Source organism: Neoarius graeffei, chromosome 14 (genome assembly GCF_027579695.1).
Source record: "Neoarius graeffei isolate fNeoGra1 chromosome 14, fNeoGra1.pri, whole genome shotgun sequence".
Taxonomy (NCBI): domain Eukaryota; kingdom Metazoa; phylum Chordata; class Actinopteri; order Siluriformes; family Ariidae; genus Neoarius; species Neoarius graeffei.
The window spans coordinates 22,932,914-22,958,596 of NC_083582.1; the positions used below are offsets into that span (position 1 = coordinate 22,932,914).

General features: G+C 42.0%; 1 protein-coding gene across 1 annotated transcript; it reads right to left on the reverse strand.

Moving 5' to 3' along the window:
- Positions 1-2,034: 2,034 nt before the first annotated feature.
- Positions 2,035-24,938, reverse strand: cabp5a (calcium binding protein 5a). Its single transcript, XM_060938774.1, has 6 exons — positions 24,903-24,938; positions 24,588-24,618; positions 18,157-18,300; positions 16,643-16,752; positions 2,186-2,333; positions 2,035-2,063 (listed from the first exon to the last, which is right to left on the reverse strand). Exons 1-6 carry the CDS (start codon positions 24,936-24,938, stop codon positions 2,035-2,037), a joined length of 498 nt encoding a protein of 165 aa, XP_060794757.1.
- Between the last annotated feature and the right edge of the window lie 745 nt (positions 24,939-25,683).

Below are 25,683 nucleotides of genomic sequence, written 5' to 3' on the forward strand. Positions count from 1 at the left end.
TTTCTATCACAAACCACACAGTGATTTTAGTTATGTATGGTAAATTTGAGTAGCCAAGCAATTTAGGAAAAAAGCTTTACTCCTAATCTCTCAAATGATAATAAATCTTACAATAAAAGCTCAATGAATGGTAATAGTTAGCCTTCATAATAAGTTCTGTCCTGGTAAACAAATTGTGTACATAGTAACAGATGGGTATCAGGTCTCATTCTCACTGTTAAGTCTGTTAAAATTTAGATTTGTTATGAATTTTAATCAACTCCTTATACATGATTATACAAATTCTGTCTATGATTATTGAGAAATGCAGTGATGTCATTTGTGATAATGTACAGTGCCTTGCAAAAGTATTCATACTCCTTGAACTTTTTCACATTTTTCCACCTTACAACCATGAACTTAAAAGTTTTTGATTGAGATTTTATGTGATAGACCAACACAGAGTAGCACATAATTGTGAAGTGAAACGAAAATGATAAATGGTCTTCAAAATTTTAAACAAATAAAAATCTGAAAAATGTGATGTGCATTAGTATTCAGCCCCCCTGCATCAATACTTTGTAGAGCCACCTTTTGCTGCAATTACAGCTGCAAGTTTTTTGTGGTATGTCTCTACCAGCTTTGCACATCTAGACACTGAAATTTTTGCCCATTCTTCTTTGCAAAATAGCTCAAGCTCAGCCAGATTGGATGGAGAGCATCTGTGAACAGCAATTTTCAAGTCTTGCCACAGATGCTCAATGGGATTTAGGTCTGGACTTTGACTGGGCCATTCTAACACATGAATATTCTTTGATCTAAACCATTCCATTGTAGCTCTGGCTGTACCGTATGTTTAGGGTCATTGTCTTGCTGGAAGGTGAATCTCCTTCCCAGTCTCAAGTCTTTTGCAGCCTCCAACAGGTTTTCTTCCAGGATTGCCCTGTATTTAGCTCCATCCATCTTCCCATCAACTCTGACCAGCTTCCCTGTCCCTGCTGAAGAAAAGCATCCCCATAGCATGATGCTGCCACCACCATGTTTCACAGTGGGGATGGTGTGTGCAGGGTGATGAGCAGTGTTAGCTTTCCGCCACACATAGCGCTTTGCATTTAGGCCAAAAAGTTCAACTTTGGTCTCATCTGACCAAAGCACCTTCTTCCACATGTTTGCTGTGTCCCCTACATGGCTTCTTATGCCTGTCTTTCAACAATGGCTTTCTTCTTGCCAGATTTGTGGAGTGTACGACTTATAGCTGTCCTGTGCACAGATTCTCCCACCTGAGCTGTGGATTTCTGCAGCTCCTCCAGAGTGATCATGGGCCTCTTGGCTGCTTCTCTGACCAGTGCTCTCCTTGCTCGCTCTGTCAGTTTAGGTGGACGGCCATATCTTGGTAGGTTTGCAGTTGTGCCATACTTTTTCCATTTTTTGAATGATGGATTGAACAGTGCTTCTTGAGATGTTCAGAGCTTGGGATATTTTTTTTATAACCTAACCCTGCTTTAAACTTCTCCAGAACTTTATCCCTGACCTGTCTGGTGAGTTCTTTGGTCTTCATGATGCTGTTTGTTCTTCAGTGTTCTCTAACAAACCACTGAAGCCTTCACAGAACAAGTGTATTTATGCTGAGAGTAAATTACACACAGTAGGACTCTGTTAACTAATTAGATGACTTCTGAAGGCAGTTGATTGCACTGGATTGTATTTAGAGGTATCAGAGTACAGGGGGCTGAATACTAATGCACACCACATTTTTCAGATTTTTATTTGTTTAAAATTTTGAAGACCATTTATCATTTTTGTTTCACTTCACAATTATGTGCTACTCTGTGTTGGCCTATCACATAAAATCTCAATAAAAAACTTTTAAGCTTGTGGTTGTAAGGTGGAAAAATGTGAAAAAGTTCAAGGGGTATGAATACTTTTGCAAGGCACTGTAGTGAAAAGTCAACAATTATTAGGTGAAACAAAGTAAAGTACAAACAGCTAAAAACCCAATTTAAAGTATTGTAACGAAGTAATTGTACGGCCTCACTTCCCATCTCTGCACCCCTCTCAGCAGCTTGACATCATTTTCACAAACTCTGCAAAAATAAAGAGAAAAAATTATCCCATGCTCCATCCACAGTAATCTGGAAATCAAAAACAATTTCAATTATATTTCTCATGATGGAGATTATTAACAATGGCTGTCATTTGTTCACACCTTCAAAGTCAACAGTTCCATCGCCATTGTCATCAACCTCTCTGACCACTGCATCAATCTCTTTGTGACTCATGTTTTCCCCCAACAGCTTATTCATAGCTAACTTCAGCTCTTCTGTTGTGATCTCTCCATCGCCGTCCATGTCAAACTGCAGAAGGAGAACAAGAAGAGCTATACAGTTAAGGGTGTCAAACTTTTAGTGGATTCTATTAGGTGCCAAGTATAACATGGGCTGCATTCCATGTATTTATGCATGCTTGATGAGGATTTAATATTGAAATTTTGTTATATCACACATTGTTATTCAGACCTCAGGTACACTGCCCAACCAAAAGAAAAAAAAAGTCACACACTCCAATATTTGTGTGCCTTTAACTTTGATTACAGCATGCATTTGCTGTGGCTTGTTTCAATAAACTTATGCAGTGTCACAGCATTTATTTCAGTCTAGAGTTGTATTAATTTTTCACCAAGATCTTGTGTTGAGGATGGGAGAGTCGAACCACTGCGTAAAAGTCTTCTCCAGCACATCCCAAAGATTCTCAGTGGAGTTAAGGTTGGGACTCTGTGGTGGTTAATTCATGTGTGAAAATGATTTCTCATGCTTCCTGAACCACTCTTTCACAGTCTGAGCCCTAATTTTACTCCTGTGCCATCAGGGAAGAAAAAATCCATTGATGTGATAATAACCTGGTCATTCAGTACATTCAGGTCATCAGCTGACTTCATTTTATTGCCCCATAATGTTGCTGAGCCTCAACCTGACCAACTGAAGCAACCCCAGATCATAGCACTGCCTCCAGAGGCTTGTACAGTGGCCACTATAATATAGACATAGACAACCTTCATTGTCATTCAGTATGCAACAAGTGTACACTGAATGAAATTTCATTGCAATCTGGCTCAGCACAGAAATAAATATGAAGTGTATTAAATTAAATTATGCAGCAGCAAAAATATTAAAGTGTATTAAATTAAATTATGCAGCAACAAAAATATTAAAGTGCAATAGTATAAAGTGACCTGTGGAATTAGAAATTGTTCAAGTATAAATAGAAAGTTGAGAGTTTGGGTTTGGAGTTCAGCAGTCTGGTGGCCTGGGGGAAAAAGCTGTTAAAGAACCTGGTGGTCCTGCACCTAATGCTGCAGAACCTCTTTCCAGAGGCCAGAGGGGAGAACAGTCTATAGTGAGGGTATGAGGGGTCACTGATGATGTTTCTGGCTCGAGACATGCAACGCCTTGGTGCAATGTCTTGAATGGAGGGAAGAGAAGTCCTAATGATTTTCTCTGCTGTCCTCACCACAGTCAGAGGCACTGCAGCCTCCACACCACACAGAGATGCAGCTGGTTAGAACACTCTCTATGGTGCTTCTGTAGAATGCAGTGAGGATGGGCGGGGGCAGGTAAGCTCTTCTCATCCTACGCAGGAAGTGCAGACATTGCTGTGCCTTCTTGACCAGTGATGCAGTGTTCACAGACCAGGTGAAGTTAACTGTGATGTGCACCCCCAGGAACTTGGTGCTATTGACCACCTCCACGGCCTTGCTGTTGAGGAGAAGTGGAGCATGGCTGGGTTGTTTTTTTCTGAAGTCAACAATGATCTCTTTAGTTTTGTTCACGTTCAGGATCAGGTTGTTTTCTCTGCACCAGCCCACCAGCTGTTCCACCTCCTCTCTATAGGCCAGGTTGTTATCGTCCCTGATGAGGCCCACCACTATTGTGTCGTCCGCAAACTTCACAACGTGGTTGCTGGTAGCCCTGGGTATGCAGTCGTGTGTCATCAGAGTGAACAGCAGAGGGCTCAGGACACAGCCCTGAGGGGAGCCTGTGCTGAGGGTGATGACACTGTAGGTGTTCTGTCCAACCCGCACTGACTGTGGTCAGTGGAAGTCCAGCAGCCAGTTGCATAGGGGGGTGCTGAAGCCCAGGGGACCCAGTTTGTTCACCAGATGCTGTGGAATGATAGTATTGAACACTGAACTGAAGTCCAGGAACAGCATCTGCACATGAGTGTTCTTCTCCTCCAGGTGTGCAAGGCTTAGGTGAAGAGCGGAGGAGATGGCGTCTTCAGTGGAGCAGTTTGGCTGGTAGGCAAATTTGAAGGGGTCGAATGTGGGAGGGAGCCTGGAGGTGATGTACTCCTTTACCAGCTTCTCAAAGCACTTCATCATAATGGGAGTGAGTGCGACAGGCCGGTAGTCATTGAGTGATGTGATATGAGTTTTTTTTGGCACTGGGATGATGGTGGCAGTCTTGAAACATGATGGGACTTTGGCTTGATCCAGTGAGGTGTTGAAGATGTCCGTTAGAACATGAGCCAACTGGTCTGCACATTCCCTGAACATCCAGCCAGGAATATTATCGGAGCCCGGGGCCTTTCGTGTGTTGACTCTCCTCAGAGTCCTCCGCACCTCCGCTGTATCAAGACAGAGTGCCTTTTCATCTTGATGGGGAACAGCTTTCACTGCAGGAGTGTTATTTAGTGCCTCAAACTTCCCAAAGAAGTTATTGAATTTATTTAGGAAGTCCATTTCATCATCACACTCAGGAGGGGCTATCCTGTAGTTTGTGATAGCCCATATGCCTTTCCACATATCCCTGGTGTTGGTGGTGTCGTGGACAAAGTCCTGGATTTTTTTACTATGAGCACGCTTTGCTAATCTGATGGCACAGTTCAAATTAGCTCTAGCTGTTCTCAGTGCCTTCTCGTGACCAAACTTGAAGGCTAAGTTCCATGCCTTTAGCATTTTGCATACTTCGTAAGTCATCCAAGGCTTTTGGTTGGCCCGGTTGGTGATGCTCTTTATGTTGCTGACGTCCTCCATGCATTCCTCCATGACGTCTCCCTTTCCCTCCTTTTTTCCCTGCTTGTGCTTCTGTGTCTTGTCTCGTCTGCTGTACTTTTTGAAGAGACTCTCCCTGCATTACTTTCTAAACTAAAAAAGCATGGAATTGATAAACTGGTCTCCTAACGAAATTGACACAGTTTTCTCGACGAGAAGCCTGGGTTCGGGGGAACCCGTCTGTCCTGCCGGAACGTTTGCGGCTGGTTACACGATGGACGCGTGGGAGCGGTGGTGGGTCGTGTGCCTGGCGATTCTTTCTGTGGAGGACATTGAATATACGGTATCTACCTATTCGGAACCATGATTACAGGACTTTTGCAGATTGGATTAGGCATTGCCCTGGTATATCGAGGAAATCAGACAACGGTGACAGTTGTTCAAAGCCCCACAAAGCTGCCCGATATGATTGGAGTGGTGGGCAAAGCTGTTGGCACTCAGACTGTGGACATTCAGAACTTGAACCACAATATGGTTGTTATCTCGGAGCAGCTTTCAGCTTTGCAAGGAATAAGTTTTTCAGAGACCAATTTGAATTTGAATAGAATGGACGGAATGGACAGATATGGATGAGCGGTGTGGACGTGCAAAGACTGCGTCTGGAAAGACCAAACAATTTATATCTTATCGACATTCGGCTCCCTGAGACAGCACCGGCCTCGGTTCAGGTTGTTGCTGAGACAACATTTCCCCCTGAAGGTCACTACCGGGAGACACTCTCACATTCCTCGCATTCCTTCTCTAACTTTCCGCGGTCACCATTTTTACCCCCAGTGTGACAAGCGGGTGCGTGACCAGTGCCTTCATGGCTGCAGGAGCAGACGGCTGCTTGCTTGCACTGGATTACCTCCTCCCCTCCCCCCCTTACCCCCTACCCCTGATTCCCCCCCTCAAGTCCCGTGTTTAAAGTGTACTTGTGTTATTGTGTGCTTATGTGCAAAGGTTTTTTAAATGTTCCCACACTGTACTCCTGACAGGTGCATAGTGGGGGGGGGTGTTCTTTTTTTTCCTTATCTCTCCTCATGTTGTGTTTCCTTTTTATCTTCATCCCTGTCTTCCTGTCCTGTCTACCCTATGTCAATTGTATGTTGTATATGTACGGACAGGTTGACGGCTAATTTCGCTGGTACATGTGACTAGTGACAAAGGGCTTATCATCATCATCATCATCATCATCATCATTTATTGATGTAGGCTGACAGAGACATGGCATACTCATCTATGTTGGTTTGATCATTATAAGTGATCCTTGAACATTCTTCCTTGAACATGTTCCAGTCTGTGCACTCAAAACAGCCCTGTAGTGCCTCCATAGCCCCCTCAGACCACACCCTCACCTGCCTCACTGTAGGTTTCCCTCTGATCAGCAGGGGCTTATATGCAGGGATCACCATAACGGATAAATGGTCAGAAGAGCCAAGGTGGGGGAGGAGGGCTGCTTTGAATGCATCCTTCATGTTGGTGTAGGCCATATCTAATGTGTTCACTCCCCTGGTTGCACAATCCACATGCTGGTGAAAATGAGGGAGGACTGTCTTCATGTTGGCCTGATTAAAATCCCCAGCCACAATGAAAAATCCCTCAGTGTGAGCGGACTGCAGCTCACTGACTACGTTTACATGCACATCCAAATCGAGCTGCTGTCAGTAATCGAGCTGAAGGTCCCAGCAGGGTGCCAGAGAAATCCAATCCTACATGCACACAATGAAATCGGGCTATTGTGTGAGGTGCATTGTGTACCCGAGCCACAGGTGGCGCAACACGCCCCATTGTGTTGGTACACTTCCGGTTGTCGTCATGAAGAAGAGCTATTCAAGAATGTAAACAAAGTTATCAGTTCCGTGTTCTCCATTGCGCGTTTTTCTCCCGTCCATGAATTTTAATATATTCAACTCCTTAAGCTGAATGAGCATGAACTCTGTCCCCTCATTGCTCCGGAAGTGCACGTTTCTGCTTGCCTGTGGCAGTGGGGGCGTGGTCAAGCGCCGGTCTGTGACAGGAGGGCGGAGCCAGGGAAGGTGAGTGGCAGAATCACTTCACCTGACGGTAATTAACCTGTGTTTGTGTGTTTTCCCAGTAACCGCACCCTATTTAAGGAGGCAGAGGGGACAGCTCATCCCGGGACTAGAACACAGCGCGCGTGTTTTTCTCTCAAGAATAAAAGTCAGCTGTTAAACTGAAAAGTCTGACAATAAAAAGCCTATTAGTACCAGAAGCTTTGTCCTGCCGTCCTCTGTGCTCCACCCACACTTCAGAGAGCTCTACATCGCCATTTTCTCTTCTTCATTTGTTCCTCCTGACCTCTTCTGCTGCTCGCTACTACTGTTGTCATGCCGACCGAGGCTGTTGTGTTTCCCGCTTGTGGTCTCGTCACTCGTCACTTCCGGAAGTAGCTCGACAACTAGCTCGATAGGGTATACATGCACAAAGTAGCTCGGCAGAAATCGTATAAACTAGGTCGTGTAGCTCGATTCCAAGAAATCAAGTTCGGTTCAATTTCAGCTGAATTAAGGTGTATACATGGCATTTTGAACTTCGATTTCAGTCGAGCAATGGCAGAAATTCGATTCTCTCTATGTGCATGTAAATGTAGTGACTGATAGTCAGGTAGAGAACACTCATAGCCTCCTTTGTGTTAGCGCTGGGGGGCACGTACACAGCAGTGATGGAAACTAAAGTAAACTCCCTGGGCAGATAGAATGGTCTACAATTTACAATTAGAAGCTCAATGTCCGGTGAGCAATGGCTCGAGACAAACTTAGCATTTTTACACCAACTGTTATTGATATAAATACAACCCCGATTCCAAAAAAGTTGGGACAAAGTACAAATTGTAAATAAAAACAGAATGCAATAATTTACAAATCTCAAAAACTGATATTGTATTCACAATAGAACATAGACAACATATCAAATGTCGAAAGTGAGACATTTTGAAATTTCATGACAGCAACACATCTCAAAAAAGTTGGGACAGGGGCAATAAGAGGCTGGAAAAGTTAAAGGTACAAAAAAGGAACAGCTGGAGGACCAAATTGCAACTCATTAGGTCAATTGGCAATAGGTCATTAACATGACTGGGTATAAGGGTCATTTCACAGTAACTGAGCATTTTGTGTCCTATGACTAGCTGCTGGAATAAAGGTTCATCAGACAGCTCATGTAAGGCAATTAAACACTCTAAAATACTAAGAAGAACTATATTCTGTAGATGGAGTCCAAAAAATTAATTATCGACACTTTATTTTTTAGAAATAATAAATATAAAATTAGTAATTCACAAAATTGGGCTGTCCGGTGGGCTGGGTTAAAATTTGCAATGCCCTTTTTTGTCAAATTTAGCATGAATTTTGTACAAAGTTTTGGTTTAATCTACTAAAAAGATTGTGGTCAGTTCATTTCCCCAGGGACAAGGTTCCTAATTCACAAAGTATATTTTTATTTTTCACTGATAGTCTCTGTTCTGCGATTCAGTGTCAGTGCTGTTACCAAACCACATTTTCTAGAGAGGCTGAACAGACTGACTATTAATTCAGTTCTTCCAGTGGCCAAAAGGTGTCTCCCTTGTACTTAATTTTGGAGGGAATTCAAAATGGCAGAAGTGGTGGCTTGTGTCTTCTAAATTTGGTAAGTATTCCCAATTTTTGGCCCAGTATGTTAATTCACTGTCAGTGATGTTACTGTAATTTGCGCTTATTATGTGCTCCACAGAAAGGAGTAACAACTAGGGACGTAAGAGGCATGATGAGAGATGCAACCAGGGCGAAAGTATCAGCACAGTAAGCTTGTGGTTCATGAATGAAAGTGTATTTTGTCATTTTTTGTCAGTGCTGTTACCGTCAGTACTGTTAAGTTGCACGTGGTAACAGCACTGACACAGAGTAACAGCAATGACAGTTCAGGGATATGTTCTAATATTAACCCTTATATTTCCCAGATATTTTATTGAAAACAGTGCTTTTTATAGCCTAGGCCTACTGTTGGAATTGATTCGGTAGTTGCCCACCACTGATTTTTCTGGCCAGCCATGGAGGACATTTGCAGGTACGCGCCAAGTGATGTCATAACACTCATTGAAGAGCCACAGCAGATTACCGAAAGATGGAACCATTTCAAGGTTGACACAAATGTTTGGAGGCTTGTGGAGGACTTTGTTCATGATATGGAGTAATTTTCTCAAACTTTTTGATGGTGACATTTGAACTCTGAATTGGTGAAACTCCACATAAGCTAAGTTGTTGAAGCCCTCATGCTTCGGTACTTGTTGCAAGGTTTGAGTTGAAGTTTGAACGAAATCATTGAAATAAGTAGCTGATAACTGCATTTCAAAGGCACAAATTGCCTAGGAGGAGAGGCACATTGTGATGGTCATTGTTCAGTGTGCAGATCTATGGAAAAGAAGTAAAAAACTCAGGATATAAAGAAAGGTTGATAGGGTGTGTGGTACCTTTATTCTATGAATAAAAGTTGTTTCTGTTTAGGTGTTGTATTTAACTGGTAATGTACTGGTAACAGTAATGACAAGTGTAGCTCTAGTCACAGCACTGACATAGGTCAGTACTGTTACTAGGTTTTCATTCCTGTTACCCTTTGTTTTGGTTAGATTTCTTTATCTAAAAAGGGCTGACAGAAGGGTTATGCCATGTTTCGTTTTCTACCATTAGTACTTCATCATTTTATGACTGCTGAATTTATCGTGTTATTGGATTCTTGTCATTTTGTTATTTGGAAGTTGTTATTCCAAGGAAATAAAGTTTGTGTTTACATGAATTTCATGTTTTCAATGAAATATATGTTTCATATCGTTTCTTTCACATGGCAGTGTGGGAAAGGGACACACTGTGTGCATGTTAACCACAGAAATCTCACAAAAGAAAGTTTGCTTCATAGTGCATTGTCTTCCATGACATCCGGTAACAGCACTGACAGTTCAGCTAGGTACTAGCAGAGGTGGAAAGAGTACTAAAATATTATACTCAAGTACAAGTACTGTTACTCTGATGAAATTTTACTTAAGTACAAGTAAAGTTACCAGACAAAAAATCTACTCAAGTAAAAGTAAAAAGTAGATCATTTAAAATGTACTTTGACTAAAAGTAAAAGTATTGTAAAGTAAAAGTAAAACGTTACTTTTAACAATGGGTGTTTTCTGCCTCCATTGTGTTGTGCAAAAATGAAAAAGAAGAGGAAACAAGGATATATGTACATCTCAACCCAGATGTTTTATTTAAAGGAAGTGTATCAAATTGAATGCTTAGGATAATGCTGCATTAAAACTGAGACAAACAAAAAAGGTCAATACACACAGTCATGTCGTTTACATCGCCCTGACCACACACAAAGCATTGTACACGAAATATGAAAGTGAAATGTTGCACCGAAATCTCGTAGCTTGCCTGTGTGCACTGTGTGTTATTGAACAATTCAATTCAAACATTATTTGTTTTGCTTAGTATTCCTTTCTGGCCTGTTGGATGTAGAATGGTAGGAGGACTGATCACGTCAGGTTGGCGAGCTAACTTGCTTGCATGATTAGCCAACCGAATAACAGACTAGTTACCGTTATGTTACAGTACCAACAGGTTGCTACTTCAACATTAGCAATGCCATCCACTATTTTTGGAATATAACCAGCCTATTGTCGGTTTTACTATGGAAAGGAAACATTATGATCAGGGGCGCAGATACGTTTTTTGAACTGGGGGGGGACAAAAAACTGGGGGGGACAAAGCTGCCAGCAAACCAACCCCAATCCCGATATGCCTGTCAAACTTGTTGTGGGTAACCATAGCAACCAAGCTCGAGCTCGCAACCTGTGCAGTCTGTGGAGCTCAACCAACCGAATATCAGTCTTTGTTTTGTTTTATGTGAGTTGTTGCAACTATGTATACACTGCTGTGCACCTCAATAAACCGAATGGTAATTAGTCTTTTGATTTTTCCGTGAGGTTTGCCTTATGCAAAGAAAGACAGCATAGACGTTTTTTCCTCCCTATAAGTGGGGGGGACCGAACGAGGTGAATTTAAATCTGGGTGGGACGAATCCCACCCGTCCCACCCTCTATCTGCGCCCGTGATTATGATGCCAATGACAATACTTACCTCAACATGCTTGCGCAGATTAGACGTCGAATTTTTGTATGCCGCAATGGTTGTCTTCTTGGGCACACATAATCTGCATTGCATAATGAAACTGTCACCCCTTTTCTCTACGAAGCTGAAGTGATCACATATGTAGGGCCAGGGGTGCACTTCATTACTGGAAGAAATTGCGTTTTCTGCAGGGTCATCCACCACAGGTTCCTTGGTCTCCTCCATGTCCGCAGGGGCGCTTTATCAACACCCGTGGCCCAGGGGCTAGGCCCCTCATAGGCTACCTGTCAACCCTACCCTTACCGTTGGCCAGGAAAACACTCTTATTTTATTTGCAATACGTGTCAAGCATTTACAGTGTAAGCGTGTAATTAGCCTAGAAGCCTACGATAGGTTATGTTTGGCTCAGCGTAGCTGCGCAAGGCCCACGCTCACATCGCTCAACACATCCGACCACAGAGGGAGAGAAGAACGCGCACATTATCATTACAGAGACGGTTCTGATTATTACCACGGACAGGACAGTGATACTGCGTAACTTTCACGCAGGGGTATGGCCAGAGATAACCACACAAGCGCGCATGCGCTAATGTAGACCTGTGTTGTAAACATAAAACACACACACCTACAGACAAGTCCTTTTAAAAAATAAAATACATAAAAATAGCTCGGCGGCATGAAAACAAACATTCACTGCAAGACAAGGTGCCCTAGAATCGCCATCAGTTTTTAATATCTATATGGACTTTGTTGTCAGGATTGCACAGCATGAGATATCAAAACTGTACCCAGATACAGGCTTCAAGTTCAGATATTGCATTCCAAATGAGGTATCCACAAGAGAAATGCGTACGAAAGCACGAGCATCAGGAGAGGGTTGCATAACAGAGATTCTATACGCAGATGATCAGGCCATACTTGCTGGATCCATAGAGGAGCTTCAGAATATTCTTCAGTTGTATGATAAGACCTACACCCACTTTGGTTCACAAATACCATATGTCAAAACAGAAACAATGGCTTTTAACATCAATGAGGATATCAAATGTAAACCAAGTATCATTTCCCTTGGCGGCACTAATATTAAAAATGTCCGCACCTTTAAATATCTTGGTTATAATGTCAGCAACTGTGATGAATCCTCACACTTCCTGCATGCTAGGATAAGTGCTGCATTCATGAAATGGAATGAACTGAAACACGTTCTAACCGACCACCGAATACTACTAAAAACCCATATAAAGTTCCTAGTGGCATGCGTTTGATCTCGTCTCCTGTACAGCACACAGGCATGGCAACTATCATCCAGTGAAATTCACAAAATTGAGGTAGTGTGGCATGGCTTCCTAAGGAAAATGATTAAAGGTGGATATAAACGAAAGAATACCCCTGACCAAAAGAACACTACAAATGAAGATATAGACTGGAGCTACAAGATGTCCAATGCTGACCTCCGGAAACTGACAGGAAGCCAGGATATAAAACTATCCTGCTACGTACAACAACTAAAATATATTGCTCACGTTTGCCGGATGGGCAATAACCAAGTGCAAAAGCAGCTCCTGTTTGACAAAAATGGTTACAAATGGACGAAATGGGAAAATCTGCTGGGCATAGACACCCAACAGATAAGATGTATGATGATGGACAAATCAAACTTTGAGCAACTGCTGCAAGTGCTACAGCAGAAGCACCCCTAGAGAGTTTAACTTTTGATAGGGGAACATGATGATGATGATGAAGGTACTTGGCTTGGCGGCCACATGAAACGTAAACACCATGGACAGCGGCCAAACTCATAACTCTACAGACCGAAATACACGAAACCAAGTCCTACTAGGGTCTATTTTACCGATCTATGTTCAAGCATCATGCAAGTCTTCCTTCTCCTTGAATAAGACCATGCATTCAACTGCCTTTTTGACATGACTGCATAGAAATACCACTTGCAACAATATTTCACGCACTCCATCAAGAAAAAAGTTAAACATGATGAACACGGGCATACTGTTTTGAGCATACGATTTTTTAAAAAGAAACTAGCTACATCAAAGTCCTTCAATAAACCCATCCTTTAGCGCAAATGAGCTTAACCTAGTTCAAAGCATGACGCTAGCAGTAGCTGCATAAGGCAAAATCATGTGGGCCTTTCGTCAACAACAAGCCATGGCGGGCAAACAATAATCAAGTGTCCTTACCTTAAAACGTTGTCTTGACCACAGAACTTCTCAAGTATTTCACTTAAATCCACACGGGTTAACAACACACCCAACACAGCTAGCGAGAAATGTGGATATGCGCTAGCTTTGTATTGCTATTCCCCTCAGTATGCTTACTCTGTCTGCTGCCCGAACTGTGAACATTATAGGCTACAATCTTTTCATCAATTTCTTCAGTAGATGCCGTTTTAGACAGGGGCGTCAGAAGCATTTTTATTGTGGGGGGGACACACTGGCGGGGGGTCCTCTGCCAGAAAATTTTTAATTAATTTTCAACAATAAGTCCTCATTCAACTAGTCCATATATTCATCAGCCTGTTTTTAAACCCACTGCTACGCCTAAGATAATGAGATGAATGTGACACAATTTATCACCAACAATGACTTTATGGGTGCATTTTACTTTCTATTTTGTGTTTTCTATTTAGTTTTAGATGTAACACAACATGCCACTGGGCCAAGCAATGGACCCTTTTCACGTGATGTCACGACAAATGCGGCCGCCATTTTGGACATGTACTACCAGTAGTTTACCACAGCCAACATTGAGGAATGGCAGCAAAGAAAGTTTTTACTTTCAGCAAGACTTCCATCATGCCACTATATTGTTGTGTACCTGGATGTAGTAACCATCAACAAACAAGGCAAGGGTTATCGTTTTATCGGATCCCGGTAGATGCTGACTGACAGAGAAGATGGATAGCGGCATACCAACACTTGTGTAGTGACCACTTTGTTGGAGGTAAGACGAATAAAATTAGCCAGAAAAGGCATTACATTGCTGTTAACATTCCATTCTAGTTTACTGTAATTATGATCTGGCAGCTATTTACACCGGATCCAGTGTAAATAGCTGCCAGAGCCAACGTCCAAGCTAGCGAGCTAGTGCTGGCTCTGGCCAGCCGCGAGCTAGCGCTGGCTCCGGAACCTCGGACGTTGGCTCCGGCAGCTATTTACACTGGATCCGGTGTAAATAGCTGCCAGATCATAATTACAGTAAACTAGAACGTCCGAGCTAGCTCGCTAGCGCTGGCTCGCTAGCGCTGGCACCACTATATCTTTGGACTGTGGGGGAAACCCATGCAGACACAGGGAGAACATGCAAACTCCACACAGAAAGGCCGTCGTCAGCCACTGGGCTCAAACCCAGGACCTTCTTGCTGTGAGGTGACAGTGCTAACACACACACACACATACACAGAGTAGTGCTTGACTTCTACATTATCAATTTTGTACTGAATTGATAATGTAGAAGTCATAAAATAGATATCTATTACAAAGTTTGTCTGAAAAAAATAGGGTGCCTAAGACTTTTGCACAGTACTGTATATCGTCGTCTTTTTCATTTTTTAACTATCTCTTACTTCACCATGTTACATCATACTGCATTCAACAGCAAAGAAAAACCCTCACAATTTTTGATTTTCCAGTATGCATTTTCTCTGATTTTTTTTGGGTGTAAAGGTAAGTGGTTGTGTTCAAAGGTGGTGGTCTAGACCAGGGCTTTTCAAAGTGGGGGGCGCCAGAGTTCTTCAGGGGGGGCGCAACATGAGGAAAAATAAACCAGAATAAGTTACTATTGCGGACATTTAGCGAACTTCAGCTAGCCTTTACCAGAGACAAAATGGATCGATTTTTAGTACCTAAAGCTACAGTGAGTGAGGAGACAGAGTCTGGGCCAAGCAAAAAAAACGAGCCTCCAGGATGTTGCGATTTGCAACTTCAACGCAAATTCAACCAATCCCCACGAATTCAGGGCGGTGTTGCAATTATATCCAATCACCGCAACTTTCCCGCAAATTTGACCAATCGTTGACGTCGTCTTGAGGTGACATCGACAAACTACCTTCCGCCTTACTTCCGTGTATACGTTCAAGAGAAGCAGCATGCGCGCAATGTTGCCAGATTGGGCGGTTTCAAGTGCATTTTGGCAGGTTTTGACACATTTTGGACTGGAAAACGTCAGCAGTATCTGGCAACACTGCATGTGCGAGTCAGTGTTTATATAGGCTTAAATTCTGTTACTGAAAGTGTGTTATGTTTACAGTGAAGGACTGTGTGCACTTTATTTTTTTACTTAATACAAGAAATTAATGGATGCCAACATTTTTGCCAAAATGGTATTTTATTTTCCATTGTTTAGGCAGCGTCAGCATCATACTGTGAGATTCTGTTCAAATTGTTTTTTTTCTTCTATGAAGCCTGAGCCATTTATTTTATTAGTTTATAATTATTGTTTAATTTAGTCTTCAGGAGAGACTGCCTGCACACAGTACTAGTATTAATAGTTTTTTTTTTCTTACATGAAAGGTGAGGCATTTATATTTTAAGGTAACTTCATGTTGTGCTGTGAGGTTCTATGCACTTTAACTTTTGAACCAGCAGGTGCATTTGGATAAGTAAAGACTATTTTTCTGCATTTTTGTAGTCCTGGTAATCTTTTATATTGGTAAAGATGTTTATAGGACCATTTCTCAGTGTCTTTGTTTTTTTAATCAATAGTTTTTCAGTAATAACAATATTTAACATATCACTCAATTTTAATCACAAAAAGAGAAAATTGCAACAATTTCTCGCAACTTTCACTTCCTCCCGCAATGTAATCGCAACAAAAACCTAAAAAACACCGCAACTTTCATCGCAATTTTTTGGAAAACCCCCCGCAACATCAGACATTTTAGCCCGCAACAATCACAAAAAAGGCCCGCGAAATCCTGGGGGGACTGAAAAAAGAAGGAAGTATGACCACGATTATTTAAAGTTTGGATTTTCATGGACTGGATCTGAAGATGCTCCACTGCCACAGTGTGTTGTCTGCCAAGAGGTACTAGCTAACGATGCTATGAGATGTTTAAAATGTGTAAAATAAGATGTTTTAAAAAGCACAGATGTTTAAAATGTGAAAAAGAAAAAAATAAAAATGTGTACAACAACCATTTTTTAAAAATATGAATGGAACATTAAGTATAGCAACAACAAAAATTGTAAGGGGGGGCGCTGTTGTTTATTTGCTCTCCGAGGGGGGGCTGACTCTCCCACACTTTGAAAACCCCTGGTCTAGACGCTTATGAGCTCCCCTACCTCTGCTCAAGAATAATCTGGTAACCTTGGGGGTATGAGCTACAAGCAGGTGATTTCCATAATCTGAATGCTGCACTCAGAAAATTGACTTAAACCATTTCTGAACATGACTAACTTTCCCTGCATAAATATTAACGGAAGGTTTCAACATAAATCACCAACTCATTCCAGTATAAGGTCATATCTGACATATGCAACAAATTTGCAGGTTTTCTACTGACCTGTTTGAAGGCATCCCTCAGCTCTTTAATGCCAATCATTCCAGCTGTTTCAGCCAGAAGTTTCGGTGCCATCAGTTCCACAAAGTCTTCAAAATCCACCTGTCCTCCCACTGCAAGGCAGAAAATTATATTGTTGTTGAAATGTAGTAAAATATAATACAATTTTATTTTAATTAAAAAAACCCTTGATATTTCACTCAGATTGTCACAGGTACCAGTGCAATGCAGCAAATATTAACAAGTTAAAATTATCTTGAATATAATCAGATTTATTTAATTTTGATGTCCATGTGATTACTATAATATTATCAAGCCTATTACTAGACATTTCTTAAAATATTTTCAAGCTCAAAATTGCTTTCTTCTATTAGCAGATAATGTTGCATTAATGTTACATTTTAAGCATTTATATTTTGAAATAATAAATTTTTACCAACAGAATAAGACCATTTCAAGATATACATACATACATACATACATACATACATACATACATACATACATTATATATATATATATATATATATATATATATATATATATATATATATATATATAATGAAATTGAGTCATACATGAGCTAATAGCCAATGAGACACGGAGCATATACAACAAGATTGAGTGGAATAACTGTTTTATTCTATCCACACTCACTGGATTTTGTGAAATAGATCATTTTTATTTTTATTATTTGCAAATTCGATAAATAAAAACTTTATGCAAAAACATCTGACAAAATCATTTCTGCTTAGAATGTAAACAAACTGGTGAAATGACAGTAGCAATTTGTGAAAAATGCTATAATAAAAATTGTTGAAAATAAAAAAGATACATTCTTACCATCAAATACTTTTATTCCATATTTTGTTGCTTTTTGTATTTTGGGGGGGGTTTGTTTTCGAGTAGAGTTTTTATTTCATCCTCAGTTGGTTCAGCAACATCTCATCTCATTATCTCTAGCCGCTTTATCCTTCTACAGGGTCGCAGGCAAGCTGGAGCCTATCCCAGCTGACTACGGGCGAAAGGCGGGGTACACCCTGGACAAGTCGCCAGGTCATCACAGGGCTGACACATAGACACAGACAACCATTCACACTCACATTCACACCTACAGTCAATTTAGAGTCACCAGTTAACCTAACCTGCATGTCTTTGGACTGTGGGGGAAACCGGAGCACCCGAAGGAAACCCACGCAGACACGGGGAGAACATGCAAACTCCGCACAGAAAGGCCCTCGCCGGCCACGGGGCTCGAACCCAGGACCTTCTTGCTGTGAGGCAACAGCGCTAACCACTACACCACCATGCCGCCCGGTTCAGCAACATGCTCCACAATTTTGTTTTTTTCTACTCGCAGTATATTAGATGATATCCTAGTAGTAGAGTAGCCAATCAGAGCGCATGATTGCTCTTATCCAGTGAATGTGGATAGAATTATTATAAAATTTCATATATATATATTTGGTTTTAATATTTCATTGCAACATGTCTTAAGAAGACACTAAAGAACTTACAGTTCATATTGATATTCTGACCCAGTTCAATCAGCTCCATCTCTGTAGGCATGTAACCCATAGTTCTCATCAGGTTGCCTAGATCTTTACAGCTGATCAGTCCATCCTTATCCTTATCAAACTCTTCAAATGCCTCACGCAGCTCTGCAGTGAGGCACAAGAACACACATACGACAGGAAAACAAATTACATTTAATGTACTAGAGCTCTTATTGCTCATATACTTGATATCAAAAGAAAAACCCATGTTTCTTATTAACTTTTACAAAAACAAAATTTTGAAATAAAATCCAATCCCAATCTGTCATCTAACATTCCTGATACATGTAGCAATCACCTCAGGGTTATACATGTTAAGAGAAAATGAAAATATGAGTTGGAATATCTTTTATATGACATGCAAGGACAGAACACTAGAACTCATAACTGATTTTTTTTTTCCAAGGGTGCAAACACAAATTCAGAAGATGATACCAGTCATATATATAATACTGCATAAAAGTCTTGCAAAGAAATGCTGTAAAGCAAAAATTCCTTCAATAATAAAGAAAACATTTATTTCTAAATATAAAAAACACTATAAATAGTAGTAAACAGAAATAAACTAAGCAAAGTCAATATTTGATGTGACAGACTTTTGCTTTTATAAAATGCAAGGCTGACACTTGCACGATTCCATGGCACGCATTGGCACGACTCGAGTCGTGCCAGTGCGCAAACTAGTCATAAACTGGCGTGAAGTGTGCGTAAACCTGTCGTGACTGCGTGCCATGTCGGGACGAGAATTTTGAAATGTTCAAAATTTTGGTCACGACAAAATTTCACGACCGGGTCGTGAACTATATGCAAACTGTTCGTGAACTCGTCGGGATGATGCGGGAGGATGCGTGCCAGTGCGTGGAAGTGCGCGCCATGCCACAACTGTCACGAACTGCCACGAATAGTTCACGAACAGCTCACGTCGAGTTCACGAGTAGTTCACGACATGTTCACGAATTGGTGCGCGTCGCAGCGTGGCCGTGCCTTCCTACTGATACGGTCACGCATTGATGGCACGAGTAGTTCACGACTAGTTTACGCACTTCACGAACAGTTTGCACATGGCACGAGCAGTTCACGACGAGTTCACGAGCAGTTCATGACGAGTTCACGAGCAGTTCACGAGCAGTTCACAACTACTGCGCGACAGTGGCGCTCGCGTCGGTGCGGGGGTATATATAGGGCTTCCCGGACACTTCTCGCCATTCCAGAGATCACCAGCGAGGAGACAACTTATATCACAGAGACAACATGCCTAAAAAAACAAAGCAGACACGAGGAAGAGCAAAGCAGAGAAGGCCAGAAGCCGACAGGCCAGAGGCAGAGACCGCTGAGAGAGATCATTCCCCCCAGTCATCCATATCAAGTGTCGATGTTATCCCGGAGACACAGCAGGATCCACTCGAAAGCCAGAGACAGCCATCGAGTGAGGACGAGGCAAAGGCGTCATCCCCTACGAAGTGATAGGGCACTGGCTGGTCATCATTAGGGAGTGGTTCTGGTTGAGGCACTCCAGCTCTGTTCTCTTCTACAGCATCATGCAGGGAACAGTTACTCCATGTTCCTCCATCCGACGCACCACCCTCTGCCCCAACATCCACATAGAGGAACTTGTAGGCAGCATCTGCCACTGCCATCAGTACAATGCTGTGGAAGCCCTTGTAGTTGTAGTAGTAAGAGCCAGCATTGGGTGGCTTCTTCATGGCGATGTGCTTGCCGTCCACAGCCCCCAGACAGTTGTGGTAGTTCCATCTGGAGCTGAACCTGGCAGCAACTTCCTTCCACTCCTCTTCAGTTTTGGGGCAGCGCAGCACTTTGTCCCTGTAGACCGCGATGATGGCTTTACACACCTCAGGTATGAACTTGCAGATGGTACTTGCTTCAACCCTGAAGCTGTACTGCAGACTTGGATAGGAATTTCCAGTGGCTAGGAAGCGGAGGGTGGCAGCCAGCTTGAGTCCAACTTGAAGCGGTTCCCTCATGAAGGTGGACTGCTTCTGGAGGCGAGGGGTTAACTTCTCAACCATCTCTTGGAACAGGTCAGGTGTGATTCTGAGGTAATTTTTGTAGCCCCTTTGATCTTCCTTGTGGAGTTCAGTCTGTAGACTGTCATACTGTCCAAACTCGTGCCTTCTGGTCAACCATTCCCGGACCCAACCTTTCCTTTGTGTCTTTCTTCGAGGTGGGGTTGCCTTTTCTTGCTCTTCTGCCTCTTCCAGCCTTTTCTGCTGCTCTTCAACAATGGCTAGAGCAGCTGCCAGGTATAGACCCTTTTCATGTGACGTCATGACAAACGCGGCCGCCATTTTGGACATGTACTACCAGTAGTTTACCACAGCCAACATTGAGGAACGGTAGCAAAGAAAGTTTTTACTTTCAGCAAGACTTCCATCATGCCACTATATTGTTGTGCACCTGGATGTAGTAACCATCAACAAACAAGGCAAGGTTTATCATTTTATCGGATCCCGACGGAGAAGATGGATAGCGGCCATAAACAGGAAAGATTGGCAGCCCTCGGCATACCAACGCTTGTGTAGTGACCACTTTGTTGGAGGTAAGACGAATAAAATTAGCTAGAAAAGGCATTACATTGCTGTTAACATTCTGTGGTGGCGAGTGTGTAACCAAATAGGTTAAAATAACCCATTGTAACCTCTTTGTTCTTCTGTAGTAGCTATTGTTGACTAGCTAATGTCAACAACATAGTAGCTAGTATGTTACTGTAGCAATGTTTACGTTCAGTCATTTGGATGACTGTTAAAACCTTTCAGTCTCAAGTTTTTCCTTTACTGTATTTACTAGTTTACTGTAATTATGATCCGGCAGCTATTTACCTGTACAGGGCTTAATTTGAGGGAGAGCAAGCCGGAGCGCGCTCCAGAACCTCGGACGTTGGCTCCGGCAGCTATTTACCTGTACAGGGCTTAATTTGAGGGGAGCAAGCCGGAGCGCGCTCCGGAACCTCGGACGTTGGCTCCGGCAGCTATTTACCTGTACAGGGCTTAATTTGAGGGGAGCAAGCCGGAGCGCGCTCCGGAACCTCGGACGTTGGCTCCGGCAGCTATTTACCTGTACAGGGCTTAATTTGAGGAAGAGCAAGCCGGAGCGCGCTCTGGAACCTCGGACGTTGGCTCCGGCAGCTATTTACCTGTACAGGACTTAATTTGAGGGAGAGCAAGCCGGAGCGCGCTCCGGAACCTCGGACGTTGGCTCCGGCAGCTATTTACCTGTACAGGGCTTAATTTGAGGGGAGCAAGCCGGAGCGTGCTCCGGAACCTCGGATGTTGGCTCCGGCAGCTGTTTACACTGGATCCGGTGTAAATAGCTGCCGGATCATAATTACAGTAAACTAGTAAATACAGTAAAGGGAAAAACTTGAGACTGAAAGGTTTTAACAGTCATTCAAATGACAACGTAAACATTGCTACAGTAACATACTAGCTACTATGTTGTTGACATTAGCTAGTGCTAACAGCTAGCTGCTAGTACACTGCTACAACACAGACACCGACCCTAATAGGTCATTGCCTGGTAACAGCAAATTTATAACGGGCCTTGTCTCAACAGACTAAGAAGTTATTTCAATGACATTTAATAACATTTTGTTTATCCTGAGGACCGAAAGTAAATGAAAATGTGAACAAACCTTAGCTGTAATAAGATGGCGACCACCGGCTCCAGGGACGACCCGCTGATGTAGGCATGTTACCCAGCCTGACACAAAATATTTGTAGGCATCCAAACTCTTATATGCTTTCAGATCAATACCTGTGTATGGCGATGGGTTTTTAACGACATAGGTATACAGATCATGTGGGCTGAAGTCAGGTAAAGACGAGGGCTTCGTGTACTTCCGTACGTCAGTGAACAATCCTGGTGGAAGCAGGTAAACGTCGTTCTCTAAGCCTGCTAACCTCAATTTTTGCAAATACCTCTCCCTCTGCTCGCCCTGTAAATGCCCTATGTCGCTGGATAGTGAAGGTGTTTTCTGCATCTCGCTCCTTTTTCTTTTATGTTTTTCGTTTGTCGCCTTCCTCGCATTCAAACTGATTCGAGCCGAAGTCCACTACATGTCCAAAATGGCGGTCGCGTTTACGAAGGTCACGTGACTGAAAAGGGTCTATAGGCATCTTCTCTTCTCTGCAATGATTGTGTCTCTGGTATTCAGCATGTTGTCTTTTCCACAGCCAATTCAAAATGACCAGGGATTGGGGAGGCCCCCTTTTTATATGGCATGCCCAAGTCGGCACGACACCGTCCGAATCGCGCAAACTCGTCGTGCCAATGCGGGAAGTGCGTAAACTATGCGCAAACTATGCGTGAACTCGTCGTGCCAGTTCGTGAATGTGGACGGGCACGCATTCGTGAACTCGTCGTGAACTATGCGTGAACTAGTCGTGAACGGTGCGGGAGCCTCCCAGTTCGTGCCCCAAAATGGCACGACTTGCCACGACAAAATCGTGGCCAAAAGTCGTGCAAGTGTCAGCCTTGCAAAAGAATTAGAAGTCAATAATTGACGTGACAGTCCTTTGCTTTTATAAAAGAATTAGGAATCTCAGAAACAATTTGTGCAGATTTATAAGAAAATTAGCTGACATGTTTGACTGAGCATCTTGCCGAGCCAGCCATAGTTCTTCTCGAGGTTTTGACTGACTTTTTCTTCCCTTTTTTTGCAGCAAAACTCAGCAGCCTTCATTACGTATTTTTGTCTGAAAAGTGGTGTGTAATGTAACATCCTACTTTCTCATCTCATCTCATTATCTCTAGCCGCTTTATCCTTCTACAGGGTCGCAGGCAAGCTGGAGCCGATCCCAGCTGACTACGGGCGAAAGGCGGGGTACACCCTGGACAAGTCGCCAGGTCATCACAGGGCTGACACATAGACACAGACAACCATTCACACTCACACCTACGGTCAATTTAGAGTCACCAGTTAACCTAACCTGCATGTCTTTGGGCTGTGGGGGAAACCGGAGCACCCGGAGGAAACCCACGCGGACACGGGGAGAACATGCAAACTCCACACAGAAAGGCCCTCGCCGGCCCCGGGGCTCGAACCCAGGACCTTCTTGCTGTGAGGCGACAGCGCTAACCACTACACCACCGTGCCGCCATCCTACTTTCTTTACTGACAATACAAACATTTTTCTGCAGTTCTTAATTTTTTGCCGGAAAATTAAAAACGATATATTATGAAAAACTCACTTTTTCAGTGCTGGTGCACTGAATGGCTTGTTGAAGCAAGTTTTCTGAAACAGGCAGCACAAAAGAAACTGACTGGGTATCTTATTTCAGAGTTTGTAGGTTAGTAAGCTCTGGATGCTCACGGTGCGAAGACCCTATTGTTTTCCTTCGAAAAACAATAGGGTCTTCACACCGTTCGGTGCCGTTTGAGCATCCAGAGCTTACTAACCTACAAATTCTGAAATAAGATACCCAGTCAGTTTCTTTTGTGCTGCCTGTTTCAGAAAACTTGCTTCAACAAGCCATTCAGATTTGGCTCCCCTTTCTGTGTCACAAACAGAGCTCATTAGAATGATGCCACCCGTTATCTGAATATCTCCACTCATGGCTTGAGAATTGCCTTTGTGATTGAGGAAAGTGCTACCTGATTGGCCGGAGGAAGAGGGGGTAGAGTGAGCAGTGACTCATTTTCATTTAAAGGCACAGGCACTCAAATCAGCCATTTTGAACAGGGAGGTTTAGACAGGGTGAGAAGAGAGCTGTAGTGCTTTATCCTTGTGGTATTTTGACCAAAGCATGTCACAGACATTTCATTAAGACCTCAGAGAACTGTGTCAATTTGTGGAAAAGGGATATATCATCTTTAATGTTTGGAAATCTAAAATTTTTTTTGTACTACTTGATAATGCAGAAATAATAAAATAAATAATATCTGTAACAAAATTTGTACAAAAAAATAGGGTGCCTAAGACTTTTGCACAATACTGTAAGTGTTCATTTCCCGTAGTCTGCTAGCTCATCATATTACACCACCAAATTACATTAGATAGAACTTTTTAGCCAAGTCAATTATGTTTCCAGGTGACTAAGACAGGGGTCTAGACAGCACCTTCACATTCGCTGTTTACTTACTCTGCGAGTTAGCTAATGAATTTATCATTTGTCCAATCCTGTGGTCAAAACAATAATGCAAATTTAACACTCAAAAAGCTTTAATCGTCCTGATAGTCTTCTACACTATACATAAGTAATTAGGGAACAATAAACAATAAAGTAACCCCTTTAATCCTTTCATAGAAAGTTAAAATCAGTGTATTCTTTATGAAAGAAATTACAAGATTTGGTAGTTACATATGTAGATGTCAAATCATGTTTAAGTTCTCAGTTTCTTTACGCACCAAGTTGAATGTGTTAGTGCTGTTTACCTTCAATCTCATCGTCTGCCAATTCTCTCTCCTGAAAAATAAAATCAATTTTAATTTTAAAAACAAGTTACATTATCTAACAGGAACTCTCTTGTGCATTATATGTCACATACAGCAACACACTTATTCCTACATGGAAATGTGAAGTTTACAGTTTTTCCAAATGGTCCCAAGACTACAGTCTGTATCTGTCTTATGATTCTTATGTATTTGATAGTCATAAATCAGACAAACAGATAAACAGATCCTGGACTATTAACTCATCTAATATTTACAGTTGGGATGTAGAATGTTTAAGGATGAGAGATTACTTACAATCTTCCCTCTTCGTATGAAGATGCATGCAGTCATTGCTTTGAGAAAAACAAGATTTAGCTGAACTTCAGTATTTGGTTCTGCTTCTGTGGCACTGCATGAAGTAGCCCAAATAATATTATGTGCAAAATTGAGGCCAGTAAGGCCAATTAAAAATAAATAAATAAATAAATAAATATGATATCTGCCATAAAATTTTAAACCTTTTACTATTGCTATTATGTAAGTTAGCGTATAATAAGTGGATCACATCTTTTTTTAATCATAATTACATAATGCATTAAACTAGAGTTTATCTATCTCACCTAAATTGTTTAGAATGTATGTAAAAATTCTGGGTGTCCTCCGCTGAATTGTACTTCCTTGCCCTTCCCTTGTCTCTCTCGTCTGCTTTGTCCTGAGTGTGTGTGTTTTCTATAATGTGAGTTTCTGGCAAATAGGAGAGCAGCAGGAGGAGGGGACACGATGACATGATCTACAATCGGATCAGTGCAGCAAGGGAAGAAAAAAAAACAAAACCATAAGACCATGACATGACCTGTGAACAAGTAGTGCATATATGACATGTATATATGATATAGATCATAGATTCATTACATTACATATGTTACACACATATAAAATTGTGTGTAGCTACAGAAGCAATTCCCATGAACTATTTTTATCTTCACAAGAATTTTATTTATCTATTTATTTTTTATCTGGTGTTCATTTATTATATACTTAGAAGCTTAACAATCATATATTTGGTCTTATGATTATAGCTGCCAAATAATACACT

Bases quoted from the DNA above. Each gene is read 5' to 3' on its own strand.
- cabp5a (XM_060938774.1), bottom strand. From the start codon at position 24,938: ATGACTGCATGCATCTTCATACGAAGAGGGAAGATT. The intron at 18,301-24,587 runs GTAAACAGCACT...GCCTCACTGCAG, and splicing joins GGCAGACGATGAGATTGAAG to AGCTGCGTGAGGCATTTGAA. The intron at 16,753-18,156 runs GTAAGTTCTTTA...TCTGCCTTGCAG, and splicing joins TCAGAATATCAATATGAACT to TGGGAGGACAGGTGGATTTT.